Source organism: Ammodytes marinus, assembly GCF_949987685.1.
Source record: "Ammodytes marinus genome assembly, chromosome: 11".
Taxonomy (NCBI): domain Eukaryota; kingdom Metazoa; phylum Chordata; class Actinopteri; order Uranoscopiformes; family Ammodytidae; genus Ammodytes; species Ammodytes marinus.
The window spans coordinates 29583890-29600468 of record NC_137215.1 but is presented as its reverse complement, the minus strand read 5'-3'; the positions used below and the strand labels follow the sequence as shown (position 1 = coordinate 29600468).

The 16579-nt window shown below is 42.8% G+C and overlaps 1 protein-coding gene across 1 annotated transcript in view; it reads left to right on the top strand.

The window, feature by feature from the left end:
• The window catches only part of ndst2a (N-deacetylase/N-sulfotransferase (heparan glucosaminyl) 2a), a 48994-nt gene extending 35025 nt beyond the window's left edge, over positions 1-13969 (top strand). Inside the window, exons 6-15 of the mRNA XM_080037335.1 lie at positions 192-377; positions 3938-4066; positions 4965-5147; positions 5426-5522; positions 5627-5750; positions 6241-6415; positions 6524-6694; positions 6943-7052; positions 7160-7262; positions 11730-13969. Of these exons, the coding sequence (XP_079893461.1) occupies positions 192-377; positions 3938-4066; positions 4965-5147; positions 5426-5522; positions 5627-5750; positions 6241-6415; positions 6524-6694; positions 6943-7052; positions 7160-7262; positions 11730-11855 (1404 nt within the window). The 3' untranslated portion in view covers positions 11856-13969. The remainder of the gene's footprint in view (positions 1-191; positions 378-3937; positions 4067-4964; positions 5148-5425; positions 5523-5626; positions 5751-6240; positions 6416-6523; positions 6695-6942; positions 7053-7159; positions 7263-11729) is intronic.
• Positions 13970-16579: the final 2610 nt, after the last annotated feature.

Below are 16579 nucleotides of genomic sequence, written 5' to 3'. Positions count from 1 at the left end.
TAACTTATTACATAAGTCCAATCAAAAAAAGGATTTATGTTTTCTTGACTTTTATTCAGATCTTTTTTCATATTTTCTTGTGTTGTAGATATTGGTAGCAGCAGTAAGTAAAAACGTATTTTTCATAAATGTTGGTTATTTATACCAGCAATACACACCTCTCCTCACCGTCACTGCATTTCTCTCTCCAGGAGCATGGTGTGCCTACAGATATGGGCTATGCTGTGGCCCCTCACCACTCCGGGGTGTACCCAGTCCACAGCCAGCTCTATGAGGCCTGGAAGTCTGTGTGGGACATCAAGGTGACCAGCACAGAGGAATACCCCCATCTGAGGCCAGCCCGATACCGCAGAGGCTTCATCCACAATGGGATCCAGGTCAGTCCACACAGCTCCATCAATAGCTGCTTTGCAATAGCCTTCCCATGGGTAAGCTCTCACCCACTCCACACTGACATACTTTATGCTCCAAAATGAGGGTAGATGTTGAAGAGATAATAAAAGAAAGCATAGCAGCATAACAATAGTTCTGTGAACAAACTGGTTTGTGGATTGACCTGTAAATAACACCTGCACAAACATGGTGTATATACAGAGGCCTCGAGTTCAGTCCTTTTTAGCAGAAGGGAGTTAGCCTCGCAATCCAGACGCACATCTAGAACGATAGAGGGTCTGGCAATGAGCAAAAGACCTTCCCAACTCAAGGAGCCGCACCTACGCGTGCTTTTCAAATACTTACTTACTTAGGCCTTTAAGTTCCCTAGGGAACATAGGCCATCGATGAAAACCCTCCATCCTCTTCGGTCTTGTGCCATCCGATCTAGTTGTTGCTTTTCAAATACCACTGCACGCAATTGGATAGCACTACTACCAATCAGAGCAATGAACAAGGTGACGTATTCAGCACCATTCATTTAGCCAACAGCAGGGTTAACTGGTAAATTAAACTTTTACTGTGGTCGGTCGGCAAAACAGAAATTCATCTTTCTTGCTAATGAAAGATTTGAGTGCCGTCTTCCAACTCGTTAAGTGTTGAGGCCAAAGCCGTTTCAAACAACGTATCTGCAGCCATCTTTGTTGTTTACTATCACAACTTTGACGGTGCACGTGCAGCACTGTAGTGAATGTCTGAATTTTCCGACATAGTTATGAGCTCTGATGGTACGTGCCCAGACCAGTATGTGGAGCAAATTTAAATTTGCTATCTGTGAGCTGGATTTCCAGCCTAGAAGGATTCCCAACTTCAAAATGATTTGAAGTTCAAATCCAAATGCTTTGCATTAACATGCACTTCTATTGGTTGAATATACACCCAATTAGATTTTATATTGGCGGTCCCTTTGGACAAAAGTAGTAGTATTTTTACGACGCCAGCTGTCGTGAACCTGTTTTCTAGCTTGTGCCGGGCGTGCGAGATTCAAATGATCAGGAAGCAATATAGTGCATGTCCGTGTGTTGAAAGTGTGAGGGCACCGGACTCTTTTCGGCTCCGTGAGAATGGTTAACAGCATCAACTAATGCCAGTCAGTGCTACACACACCTGATTGCAATGAGTTGATGCAGTGTCGCCTAACTCTCACGGAGCTGAAAGATTCCGTGTCCTCAAAGAAAGCGAATGAACGAGAGACGGCAGTTAGTATGGATCACGATGAGGTAATGTGTTTCTGTTGTTGTAAATAATGACTATTTTAGATGAATGGTCATCTGATGATGGTGAGGCAAAGCAAACTTTGTTTTAGTAGGCTACCGCTCATTCATTTAGGAGTAAACACTGCAGTCTAGTTTTGCTCCCGTGAAATTGTGTATACGTTGCTTGGCAACGCCCTCCTGCCCACCTATCACTCTCCCTTTTTTGCATTTTCTTTTTTTTTCTTTGATGGTTCAGCCCCGTTATCAGTCATTATGACGACAAATAACTGTCTCAAACAAGTCTCCCGCTCCCCTTCCCTCACCAGGAGGGATAGGCTTCTCAAATCACGTTGCTGCGCCATACTGAAATCTGCGACCGAAAATCGGACTGGGTGTGCGACCAGACCAAACGCAGTAATAAAAACTATATAAAAACGTCTTTCTTTGCACTGATGGTCTCGTTTGCTGTTAAAGGTAATTTATGATTATCAGAGGAAACATGAGGCTGTTTAAAAGATATTTAAATGTTACTCGGAGCTGCTTTAAGGTTGAACAATGGGGCATTTGAGAGTATAGCAGCCAGAGCAAACAATAGATCAGGCTTCATTTAATATGACTGAGGTTTTCAATACTAGGGATGTAACAATACACATATTCATACCCAACCGTCAAGACACATGCACTTCCAGTAATCATGGTGTAAATACTAAATAGCGTTAATATGGCGTAAAAGGCTTGTTTTGATCGCGGTGTGGAACTTGCACTTTTACTTCAAATGTATTGTATTGGAGAACTTGCAGCCGCATTTTTTTATATAAATAAAATGTAATAAATAGGGGAAGGTGGGGTGATTTGTGCAACTTTTTACTCAAAGTGATTTTAAAGTGAGGCCTTGACAGTTATGTCTCCAACTCAAATATGTACATATATTTCAGGATGTTGTGCATCCCTGGCAATAAAAACTTTGGATCTGGAATAAACTGTTTAAGAAATATAGCTTTCGGAAAAAAAGTTGTCTTGTCACAATGACAAAGTCACCATCATCATCTTTCTGGCCATCTGAACTCTCATCAGTGGTGTCGTTAAGTGGAATTGAGATGTCACTCTCTTCTGAGCTACTGTAGACAATCACTTTCTTTTGGTGACCAGCGTATACAGCCATGCCACTGGCACAACTCTCAGAAATGTACTTTGCACTAGTTGCTGCGTGCTTGTGGAACCAACTGCCACCTGACAAATGTGATTCCCCCTACATTTCTGCCTTTAAATCAAGGCTCAAAACCCATATGTACACCCTGGTGTTTCCTCCCCATTAACCTCTGCACTACTTACTTACCTCTGCACTACTATCTGTGTTTATGTGGATGTATGGGCTTTACGTCTTTTATTTTGGTTATTGTTATTTTACCTTCATTGTTTACCTACTGAATGCACTATGTACAGCACTTTGGACAGTGCAAACTGTCATAAATGTGCTTTTATAAATACATTTTACTTACTTACTTACTTATAACTCACCCAGGCCCTTGCGCACAAATCACCCCATCCCCAGAATTTTGGATAATAGGCATGATGCAGCAATTTAGGGTTGACATTGTGCTAATTATATAGACTCAAAGTGTAGCATACCAAAGCACTAAAACATGTGTCAAATGTTTTCAAACGTGTCTATAATTGTTCAGACACAATAATCAAAAAACCTTGATCATGGAAATTTTACTTTGAAAGGCAAAACACAGTTTTTTGAGCTTAAATGTGCTTATATCTTATTCCTTGTGTCTCCCTTCTTTACAGGATGAGTCAAATGGATGGCTCTTCTTAAATATGTGGTCACATTTCCAATTTCTTCCACGGTTTTCTAGAAACAATGGGTTTTGCAACTTCCAAAATGCACAAATCACCCCACCTTCCCCTATATCTTTTTATGTATATTTTTTTAATATTGTTATACATTTTAATTGTATGTTTCATTTCATTTGAAAACACTTGCTGAGTCTCTGACAGCTAACACATGTTTAACTGTTATTGTTAAGCTAATTTCCCTTATTACAAACAAGCGTTTTTGTTGTTGTTGCATTTTTCCTCTTAACTGAGAACTGAACAGTGACTTCAAAACCGAGGTCTGTACCGTTCCACCCCTAATGACTGAATATACTGCTTTACCCCTCAGCCTAAGTCCTGATCTGAAAAAGCAGTGAGAACAGCATGTAGCCACAATTTGTAATGTCCACAAAGATGGAGACCACAGAACACACACACTCATATTCAATGATTCACCATACAACTAATGTTCTCCTTGTGTCTTTCAGGTGTTGCCCAGGCAGACCTGTGGTCTGTTCACTCATACTATCTTCTACCATGAATACCCAGGAGGCTCAAAGGAGCTGGACAAGAGCATCAGAGGAGGAGAGCTCTTCCTCACTGTCCTCCTTAACCCTGTGAGATGACCACACACACACACACACACACACACACACACACTCTATTGAAGGTTGATCCAAACGTTTTATTTTCTTACTAGCATGAATAGGCCATACAAACTGCTTTTTTTATTTACTTTCATTTTTATTTAGTTTTGTTTGTTCATACAATCAGTACAATATATGTGAACAGGGGACTAGTCCCAGTCATAGAACAAAGACAATAATAATAACAATTAAAAATAGCTTGAATTAAATAAATTAATCAAACCTACCCAAAACAAAAATAATAATACAGCAAAAATAAATGACAGACAAAACAAAACATTGTCTGTCAAGGTTACCGGTACATCAATAGGAGGGCTATACACATTTCTATGAACTAAACATCAGCTGGTGCATGTGCACCGCTCACTGTGTCGTAGGTCCACCATTTCCTCCACATACAAACTGCTTTTTAACTTGCATGGTACAAAATGCTTATCATCTCACTCATTTAGACTTGCTTGTCAAAATCACTTTTTGTCAAAATCTGTGAATATCTCCTCGTGTTCCACTACCTGTCCGTTCTGTGTGCACTGAAAGAATCATCCAGTGTTAATACACAGCCTAGGCTCTGTAAACTGGCATGTAAACCACGGGGCCCACCATGGCTATAGCAACATGCCTGTGTTTACAGAGCCTTGGCTGTGTTTTGAAAAACTAGATTTATTTTGTTCAGCCTGCAAACAGTGCGGACAGGAAGGGGATCGTGAGGAGAGATTCACTGATTTTTGACAAAGTGATTTGGACAATAAGCGTTCTCCAGAATGGCTAGTTACCCCTTTAAAGCACTTGTTCTATGCTCTGGAAAAACTGTCTCTGGTCATTTTTCAAACCAACGTTCAAAGTACATTTCCCCCTCCTTCCAATCCAGATCAGCATCTTCATGACCCACCTGTCTAACTACGGCAACGACCGGCTGGGTCTGTACACCTTCGAGTCCCTGGTGAAGTTTGTCCAGTGTTGGACCAACCTCAAGCTGCAGACGCTGCCCCCGGTCCAGCTGGCTGAGAAATACTTCACCATCTTCCCCGAGGAGAGAGACCCCCTCTGGCAGGTCAGTATATCCAGCTCATCAGTCATTTCTTTGGAGAATAAAAAAAAAAGACTTTGATCAAATTGACATTTTAGTTTTTAGAAAATGAATGGGAATGAGGAATGGTTTGTATTGTCTAAATCCTCTGGACAGTTGTGTTCTTTACTTAACATCCTAGTCAATCAGCTGAGTCATTTCATCAAAGCAAAAGCTTAAAATGTTGTTAGTCCTGGAAGAAAGTGTATTACCTTGTCCATGTGATAGTAAGTGAAAGGAGCCTCCATTATTTTTTTTTACAGAACCCTTGTCATGACAAGAGACACAAAGATATCTGGTCTAAAGAAAAGACCTGTGACCGTCTCCCTAAATTCCTGGTCATTGGACCACAGAAAACAGGTAGAGCCCCCCTCTCTCTCTCTCTCTCTATCTCTTTCTCCATGTCATTCTCTATCCGTCTCTCTCTATCTCCATTCTTGTAAATGTCTGATCTTTCCTCCCAGGCACTACAGCGCTTCATTCATTCCTGAGCCTGCACCCGGCCATCACCAGCTCCTTCCCCAGCCCCACCAGCTTTGAGGAGATCCAGTTCTTCAGTGGAGCAAACTATGACAATGGGATTGACTGGTAAACACAGACACTAGCACATTACTGTCTGTAGTCCTCAATGCTACTACACTACACGCCTTCAACAGCTTTTTCTTTAGAGGCCTTTTTTTTAAGGTTCACTGTTTTGAAGTGGTGTTTTTAGGAGCTTTTAAAGGCAGTTCCATATGTTTTCAAGTCTGTTTTATGCCTTGTTTCCATTGAGCAGCAAAGTACGGTTCGGCATGGCACAGTTAACCTAGATCTGGCTTCATTTCCACTGCTTGACAGCACCCTTACTTGGTGGGCGGGGTTTATGCCGGGTCAGTCTATGAGTCAAAGCCCTTGAGTGAACTGAATTGTTCAGCGAGCCTGACAGATGCAGTAAAGAATAATGTCTCTACTATACATACACTGACTTCTGGGGGTCAATTCAGGGATGGGAATGCTGAAGATAGCAAATGCCCAGAAATGTGAAAATACGTTCTCGGCTCTAGCTTATTAGTAGTTATTTTCTTTGCGTTCTCCTCAGGTACATGGACTTCTTCCCATTCCCTTCCAATGTCAGCACAGATTTTATGTTTGAAAAGAGCGCCAACTACTTTGACACGGAGGCAGCTCCTAAGAGAGCCGCTGCTCTTCTGCCCAGAGCCAAACTCCTGGCAGTGCTCATCAACCCAGCTGACAGGGCGTACTCCTGGTACCAGGTGAGAGGCTGCACAACACATCCACTACCTACTGTATGAGACTGTACAGGTCCCTCTAAGGTGTGTCTGTCTGTCTGTGTGTTTGTGCTTGTGTGTGTGTCCCACCAGCACCAGCGGGCTCACCAGGACCCTGCAGCCCTTAACAGCAGCTTCCATGCAGTAGTGACAGCCGGCCCCTCGGCCCCCAGGGAGCTGCTGGCCCTACACAGACGCTGTCTAAACCCCGGGGCCTATGCTACTCACCTGGAGCACTGGCTGCTACACTACCAGCCCAGCCAGGTAACACACACTATGCTCCCTCCAGCCATTTGGACTTAAAGGTGGAGTCAGCAATAGAACACGTTATTGTCTAATTCAGTGAATACCCACTTGATACAATCAGTCAGCTGGGATGCTGTGATCTGCTGTTACTTGTATATGAGTCATGGATGACACTGTGTGTGTGTGTGTGTGTGTGTGTGTGTGTGTGTGTGTGTGTGTGTGTGTGTGTGTGTGTGTGTGTGTGTGTGTGTGTGTGTGTGTTGTAGTTGCACATCGTAGACGGGGCCCTGCTGCGCTCCAACCCATCGCTGGTGATGGAGGGGATCCAGAGGTTCCTCGGTGTCACTCCAATCTTCAACTACACACAGGCTCTGATGTGGGTAACACACACACACACATACCACCTTGTACTGTATATACACAGTGTTAATGTAGAGAAGCTGTGTCCACATAATGAAAGGTGTCTCACTGTGTTGTGTGCAGCTACGATGACAGCAAAGGGTTCTGGTGTCAGCGGGTGGAAGGAGGTCGAGCCAAATGTCTGGGGAAGAGTAAAGGCCGGAAGTATCCAGAGATGAGTTCTGAGGTATACAGCCTAACCTCACACTCAACACTCTCTCTTCACCTCATCAAATGCTGGAATGAACTGAATGTTTTAGCAAAGTTTTTGAATTTATACACACATTTTAGCTAGTGTTTTAAAAGATGTTCACTAAACTTCCGAAACATGTCTAACATTATGCAAAATAGTTCCTTGAATGACCATTGTTTCAAATCTTTGCTTGTTTGCGTGTCCACAGGAATGCCTGGGAAGTGCATGTTTAATAATGTATGGCTTATGAACGATAAATATTAGATTTTTTATTAAATTTTATTAGGATCCCCATTAGCTGATGCAGAAACATCAGCTACTCTTCCTGGGGTCCACACACAACATATACAAAGAAGAAAAACATATAAAATATATACAAAGAAGAACAATCACAGGAATGAAATAGAAATGAAACAATCAATACACAAAAAAAAACATTTAAAAATAGCAAGTCTCTAATCTCTAATGCGGACAGCAATTAGGTGTTGTTTCACATGTTTTTTGAACCCAGTTTTATTCAGATTTTTAGAGATATGCCTTGGGAGGGAGTTCCATTCAACCATAGCTCTATACAACACTGTACGTTGTTTTGAATTTGTTTTGGCTTGTGGAATAGTGTAGTTTCCACTGGTGGCATGTCTAGTGGGGTATGTGTGTGCATTAGAACTGAGTGTGAGTTGCCTATACAAACAATCAGGGGTTTTCAGTACATTAATATGTTTCACAAATGAGAGAAGGGATGCTTTTCCCCTCTCATCTACTTTTAGCCAGAGGAGTTGGTCATGCATGTCGTTTATATTAGCTCTCATTGTGCACTGAAGGGCAAGGCGAGCTGCTCTGTTCTGAGCCCGTTGTAGCTTCCCTAGATTTGTTTTTGTGGTACCTGACCAGACCACCGGGTAGTAATCTAAGTGTGATAACACTAAGGTTTGCAGGACCTGAGGGGTATAGTACGAAGCGAGATTAAGGGCTGAGCGAGGTCTGTTGAGTCTAAAGCCAGAGTTTTCAGTATCACGAAAGGTGGCTCTCTTTCTACCTGGCTAGATCACCGTGGTAACAGAGGCTGCACGGCTAACCTGCCCAGAACAGTTTTTATTCCAGAGTTTGATCTTAAATTTGGCTCTTAGAGAAACTTAAGTTAAGGAAACTACACCTTTTGAAATCCCGCGGACCTGACTATATTGTCTGAGCGATACTAAACTAGTTAAATCAGTAAACTTATTGATCAAGGGGGCGCCTTTAGCTCAGTTGGTAAGGCGTCCCCTCCATGGGCCTCAGACAGCAGCAGACCCGGGTTCGATTCCAGCCCGCGGTCGTTCTCTGCATGTCACTCCCCTCTCTGCCCCATTTCAACTTTGTCTCTACACTGTCAATAAAGCATAAAAATGCAAAAAAAAATATCTTAAAAAAAATAAATAAAAAATTATCATTAAGTTAATGAACGAAACAAAGCCGTGACATAAGGCTTACATTAGAGTGAACTGTAACATCGCGCTGCGGCTTTTTGCCACATGCATAGTTATTGATGCAGAAAATGTAAAATAGCCTAGACCTACTGTTTGCAGCGCCATGCTCTCACCTCAAATGATTTTACCTGGCGATCTACACTAGGGCCGCAACTAACGATTATTTTGATTTTCGATTAATCTGTCCATTATTTTCTCGATTAATCGATTAGTGTTTTGGTCTGTAAAACGTCAGAAAATGGTTAAAAATGTTAATACATTTTCCAAAGCCCATGTTGACGTCCTCAAATGTATTTTTGGGTCCAAAACACAGATATTTTAGTTTACTGTCATAATAGGATTAAAGAAACCAGAAAATATTCACATTTGAGAAGCTGAAATCAGAGAATTTGGGAATTTTTTATTAAAAAATTACTCAAAACGATTAATCGATTATCAAAATAGTTGGCGATTATTTTAGTAATCGATTAATAATCGATTCGTCAATTAATCGTTGCAGCTCTAATTTACACACACTGGCTCTTAGTGAAGCGTTCTATAAAATCACAGGTTGCAACATTATTTCACTGTAGGCTTCTTTCTTTTCATCAGTAGCGATTACAGTTGGGACGTGACAGGTGACAGCTGTCACAGTTCGGACATCGCTGCAGACTCGCAGGTTAAGCTTCTCACAGTAGATTCATATTTGTCAGGAAGATACAGACTACGGGTTTTGTATCTAGGCTATTTATTTTAATGGTATTTATAAGATGCAAATAAAAAATTGTATTACTTTTGTTGTGGCCCAAAACTAAAGTGTTTTTTCCACATAGGCTATGCTATTCATTAGGGGACAGTGTCAGACTTAAATCAGATTCTTAAGTGTAGGATTATCTACTAGGCTGTGGTGTACCGTTTAAATCCGAGTTCAACCTTTAATTGCTTTATAATGTCACGTTACACACTGCGAGAACGATCTGTAAAATAAATTAATCAATTCAATAGCCCAATTTTCTGACAACATTCCACTCTCTCCTTATTTGCAGTAAGAGTTTTTTTCGGCTCTCTGTTTTCTGCTGTTCTGTGATCATTCAGACTGACAAACTCTTCCTCTTGAGTGAAGTCAGCGACGCACTTATTTTTTTTTTACTCAGCTGCTCGCAATCAGTCCGTTTGTGTAAAGTTAGCGGCACAAGATCAGTCCAGTCTGTGCGGAAGCAGAGTCAAATGACGGGTCAAACGCCCCCTTTCATTAGCCTGGTCCAACCAGACCATCGTACTTCATTTCATTTGTACAGAAGGTCTGGAACTGCTGTAATTGGCAAACGTTCACTCACTTTGAGGTGGGTGTCTTTTGAAGTTTAAAACTATTGGATCTTCCCAGTGCCACTCTGGATCAGCCAACCAATCGCATCACGTTTGGTCGTCACATGTGTCATGAGCCGGCTTTTGACGGTGCGGTCCAGTTGGACAGGGAACTCGGAAATTTCCGACTTCACTACATATTGTGGTCTATGGATCTACCGGTACCTGGCAACGGTAATTTGTTAGAGCCTAACGTTATTAACGTTATTTGGACGAGAAAGGTTGTCGGCGTCCATACTTTCGCGAGCAGATGCACTGGAACACAGACAGGTCGGAACTCGGAACTACCAAGTCGGAAATCTCCTTCTTCCGAGTATAAAGGAACGCAGCATTCAACTGAAACTGGAGCGCGACTTTGATGTCATCGTTCTCAGCCACTCGCTCTGTTCGCTGATTGGACGGCTGTAGATTAGCCACAGAAAACTGAGAAATGCACTGCACACCCAGACTGACTACTGAAGGGAAAATGAAATTTGGCCGGAAGTAGGTAGGCGGGCGGAGCCAGGCTACCCTTTCATGGGGACGCGCACACAGCCTGAAGCCGAAACCCTCGTTCAACATAAGAGGTTGATAACTTCCTTCGTGATACCGGTTAGCTCTGAGCGAGGGTATGTGTTATGTTGAACCAGATCAAAAAAAGAGAGCCGGGCTCTGTTGAGTTGGCTTCGTAGTATACACCTCTGTTTGGTCAGATGTGGTGTTAAAAAAGAAGAGCATCTCGACAACAGATATGTTTCTCCCCATTTTTTGCACCATTAAATCTATATGTCTTGACCATGTCAGTTTACTATCTAAAGTTACACCGAGAAGCTTTGTTTCTTGTACTTGCTCAATATCAGCATTGTTCAGCACCAGATTCAGCTGAGGTTTAGAGAGTAGTGAGTGTTTTGATCCAAATACAATGCTCTTAGTCTTAGATATGTTCAGAACAAGTTTGTTATCAGTGATCCAGTTAAATACTGTCTGCAACTCTTTGTTTAGGTCATTTCTTTAACTATTCGAGCAGACGTGTAGATTGTCGAATCATCTGCGTACATAGACACACAGGCTTCCTTACAAGCAAGTGGGAGATCATTTGTGAAAATCGAGAAGAGCAGTGGTCCAAGTGAAGAACCCTGCGGAATCCCACACTGTATCTGTCTTGTATTTGAGAGGCTTCCGTTAAAGGAAACCCTCTGTGTTCTGTTAGTTAGGTAGCTTTCTATCCATGCTGAGGCAGATTGAGTAAAGCCATAACACTTAAGTTTACTTAATAGTAAGTTATGATCAATGACATCAAAAATATAACACATGAGCTCAAGGAAACAAAGCATTTTTGAGCCATATGATTGCGAAACAGAGTGGTATTACCTTACTATTAAAAAATAGCAACGGTATTCCTTTAAATACCTTGGAAACCGTTATTAAAAAAATGCCTCCTTTTCCCTCCTTTGGAATGTAGATTGTGATGTGTTCAAGTGCTGTCAGTTAAAATGAGTATTTGGCAGACCTGAAAATAAGCAGAATTCGACCTTTTGAATTTCTCAGCATCCATTATGTTAACAAAACTTTGAGACAGTAGAATATCAGTGTGTTATGTTGGTTAGTTTGTAACTTGTTCTGATCACGTGTCTGTCTGTTTGTTTGTCTGTCTGTCTCTGTGTCTGTGTAGTCACGTGCCTTTCTGACGTCGTACTACCGTGAGCACAACATGGAGCTGCTGCGTCTGCTGAATCGCCTGGGCCAGCCGCTGCCTTCCTGGCTCCGACAAGAACTGCAGAGCAGCAGCTGGAGCTGAGGCCACACACACCACAGAGAAAGCCTGGTACTGGAGTCTGCACATGGACCAACCCTTCTGGATTCCACTGGTCTACCTTGATGTGGAATCCTCAGCACACACACACACTGACAGAGCTAGGAGCTGCTTCCTGGTTCCACCGTAGGAGAAAGATCCCTCTGTCTCCTGATTGGTTGGCCGCCTGCTGCGAGCCCACCAGGCAGCCCCGGGCCTCAGTCTGTGTGTGTTGGCAGCAGCTTTGATGGGCTTAAGGAACGGCTCAGACAAGCCTTAATGCAGGGCAGAGACATTCACAGAGAGTGAGAGTGAGACGGTGCCCATACGGAGTGTGTGTGACTGGATACAGGACTACCATGCACACACACAAACACAGGACACACACACACACACACACACAGTCTCATCTCCCCACCAGAACGATTGTAAAGAAGTCCCATTTTCAAGAGCAGTTGTATATATTAGGTTTGAGCGACAAATGAAAAACTAAAATGGCCGATCAGGTTTCTATCCTGGTCCACATTTCTCCGTTCCACTGACACATTTCCCAGCCAACAGTCGGGGTTGCTACGTTCCCCTTTCATCTGCAGTTTACCACTCTGTTTACCAGAAGGGATGGACATTTTAAAATGAGCTTGGTCAATGTAAATACCATGTGTTTAGATTTGGTACATGACTGAGGCCCTGCCCCACACTAACAGCCTGTTCACCAGGTAAGATGTTTGTTTTAATGAAGGTCCACGTAAGCCACGGTCTCCCTCCATTCTTCACTTTTTATTTTAGATTTCTTATAAACATGCTTTTAACCGACATACCATAGTTTTCTTTTTTAAATGTTCCACAAAATGGAGCTAAAAGCACACAACACACAAAGGTCAAGGGCAAAGGACTAGATTTGAGTTCTTTGAGCAACATAGTGTTAAGCGTGGTTAGACGTACCAAGCTGAGCGGGCAAGATTACTCTTAAATAAATACCACTCTTAGCTTACCAGTGTGGTCACATTTTCCAAGACACTTAGGCTGTGTTCCAATCCCCATACTTCCCTGCTATTTGGTATGGGAGAAAAAAAGATTAAGGATGCCCCTATTAATGTGGTCGAATGCAGCATGCTTAAAATACCTAGATGACCTCTTCACCAGTTGTGATTTTTTTTTTGTTGTGGAAACCAGCAGCTTTTTTGGCGATTCTGACCCACAATCCACTGCAGCAGAAGTTACATCACATCGTCAAAACAACCAGCAATATGACGGTTATATAAGCAAAAAGGCACGTTCAATGTGTGTTGTTATAATGAAATAAATAAGTAAAAGTAATATCCCTATTGTATGCATACTACATGCAAACTAGGTACATGCTAACTACGTACTTAATATACTTACTTTTCTGCATACTAAAGCTATAGTATGTAGAATAGTAAAAAAGAATATGAGATTATGAGATTTGGAACGCAGGATGAAGGATAGGGGTCCACTGCCAATTTTACAAAGTAAATTAGTCTCCAGAGACATGTTATCCTAAAGGGACATTTAGTTTGCACAGTTTGTGCCTCTCATAATCTGCCTTGTGTGTATGGTCTGGTGTCATCAGGGTTCTTCTCTGTTGACACATAACGCTGCTCCTGAACTCACACATACGTTTTACACAGAAGTAACATGACCTATAAGATAATGCCTTGACGTGAGGTATGTCTTTGGAACTTAACCTTGCTTTGGGACTCTGCTGCAAAGTATTACTTGGTATGAAATAAGCTTTTTTTAATTTATTTTTTTATCAATCAAAAAGTGTTTTTTCCAGCCATTGAACAGTGCTACAGAGGGAAGCAGCTGTTGACAGTGATGTTGACATGGTGTGTGTGATCATGAGGGGCATGCACCTCCATCAGTCACAAAGCTACGGCAGGAGAAAAAGGACAAAATGACCTCCTCTGAAAACCCCCCAATGCTTAACACTGTCACCCCACCCACACACACATTCACACACTCGCACTCTTACCTCCACCCCGAAGACAGTGACACTCAAATGTGATTGGACCAGAGAACGGACATCGGAGACGGATCAGAAGCTGCTGTCTTTGTTCTGTATAAATGTGGAAAAGGCCAACACTGTATCATCTCTAATAAACACAGAGGTTGGAAATGATGAATCAATGAATGATTTTATTTGAACATTTTGATATAAAAACATGAACAGCACTCTGTCACACATTAAAATACATAAAATAGCCAGGTAGGGATAGACACAAAAAAGCCTGAAGGCTTATTTCCATAGTGGTCCCTGTACACAAAATATACACACATTTTGACTACTCTTTTTTTAAATAGATTTTCTTTTGACATTACTATGTGATAGTAGAAGATACAAATAAAGAGAGCTAACACCTCCATGAAAGGCTCACTACTGAAGAACATTAATCCCACACAGTATTGTTCACCATATCTGTTTAGTCCACTATGTGTCAGTATAGTTCATTCAGTGGACGCACACAGTCCCTGCGTTCCAATCCCCATACTATCTACTATTTAGTACGGTACAAAAAAAGAGTTAGGATGTCCCGATTCTTGTGGCCAGATTTAGGATGGTTAGAAAGCCGAGATATTTAATGTTGAAAACGCCATTCTATTTAATCCAGTGCGCACCTGAAGTCACGTCAACGGAGCCTCCATATGAAAACAAACGGGCATGCGACGGATGTAAAACCAAGAGGCAAGATCAAGGCGCAATGTTATGATGAAATTAATAAGTAAAAGTATGTCCCAATTGTATGCCTACTGCGTCCTAACTAGATTATTTTTTTCGTCAGATGTAGCTACTATTTAGAATAGAAAAAATAAATAGTATGCGATTCGGAACGCAGGGTAAATGTTCCCGTCCCTGAGTGGGCATTGGGACAGACCATGGACGTATTAGAAGAGGTACAGGATTGACCCACTGAAGAAAATAATGCTGTTGCTACTTTCCTCTCACAGGTGTTCCTCACAGCTTTGTAACCCTGGTCACATTGTGACTAAACAGCCCCCCCTTGTGGACATCCTATAGACTGATAAATGACCAGTCACTTCTACAATTAGAAATACAGGCGGCAGCAATCACACAGCGCTGTGGTTGTTGGTGTTGTTTTTTAACAAAATGAACAACTTTTAGTATCTAAAGGTGGAGTCAGTAATTCCTGTGAATCTGTTTTGATGAATGCTTGTCAAAAATCAGTGAATATCTCCTAGCTAACCTCTGTACTGTGATTTAGCTGACAAGAATATCCAGTGTTCCTTACAAGTATACCTTTTATATACTATCTATGGTTCATACACAGCCTAGGCTGTGTAAACAGGCATGTTGCTAGCTACGGTGGCCCCCTTTGTTTTCACACCTGTTTACAGAGCCTAGGCTGTGTATTAACACCAGACTTTATTTCTGGACCGCACACACACACACACACACACACACAGGTAGCAGATCATGAGGAGATAATAATAATCTTGAAGTGATTTTGACAGCGAGCTTCTCCAAGATCGCTGACTAACTACACACATGCACTGCAAACACAATGTCATTTACTTCTATACATTGCATACACACCAAGTGCAAGCAAATTCAATTGTACGGAAGCATACTCGCAGAGAAAATCTTAGGCTTAATCTGTGCACAGCTGTCAGCCACCCTCCATCCAACACACACACCATCTTAGCTATCCATCGTTTTCGATGATGACGCTTGCTCCAAGGGTTGGGTTGGGGAAGGGGGGGGGGTCAGCGACGTTGCCGCTGGTGCCACTTCTCGTGGGCGTATAGACCAATCCTCGAGCCGCACATTCACCCGCAGATGGAACACGGGAACCCAGATGCCAGGGGGACACCAGCCGCCCGCTGGTGTCGCTGGGTGCGCCGCTCGGATCTTCTGTCTTGGTTGGTTTGGTGTATCTGGGAAACTGCCGTGGCACAGGTTCCCTGCCAGGCAGATCTGTTGGTGGCCAGGTTTTCAAGCTGAGTGAGGGGGATGTTCGCTCGCTTTAGGATGTCCCTGGTGTAGTCAGTGAAGCGCCGCTTTTGTCCTCCAGCGGAGCGCTTTGCGCCCAGTAGTTGGCTGTAGAGGACTTGGCGGGGCAGGCGGTGTTCAGGCATTCGTATGGTGTGCCCTATCCAGCGCAGGTGTCTTTTGGCCACAGCTGCTTCCATACAGACAGAGCCAGTGTTGCGGAGGATTTCTGTATAGGGCGTCCGATCTTCCCAGGACAGACCCTGGACCTTCTGTAGGCAGCGGATGTGGAAGGCCTCTAGGTTGGTGATGTGCTGGCGGTATGGGGTCCATGACTCTGCCCCATAGAGCAGAGTGGAGAGACAGACAGCGTTGTACACAGCAACCTTGGTGCTGACCTTCAGGTTACGGTTTTCAAAAACCCTGCTGCGCAGGCGTCCAAATGAAGATGAGGCTTTGTTGATCCGGGTGTGTATTTCTGTGTCAAGGGAGCAGCATGAGGACAGAGTGGACCCAAGGTAAGTGAAGTGTTCCACTGTTTTAAGTGGAACACCGTGTAAGTGAAAACTGGGGGGTGTGGGGGCGGGAGTGGTGAGATGGGACATGACCTCGGTTTTTTGAGTGTTAACCTGTAGGCCAAAGGATTGATACAGACCAGATATTGTGTTGAGTGCGTGTTGCATAGAGTCCGGGCTGTGAGCTATGACTGCACAATCATCGGCATATTGAAGCTCACAGATTTGGCGGGTTTTTGTCT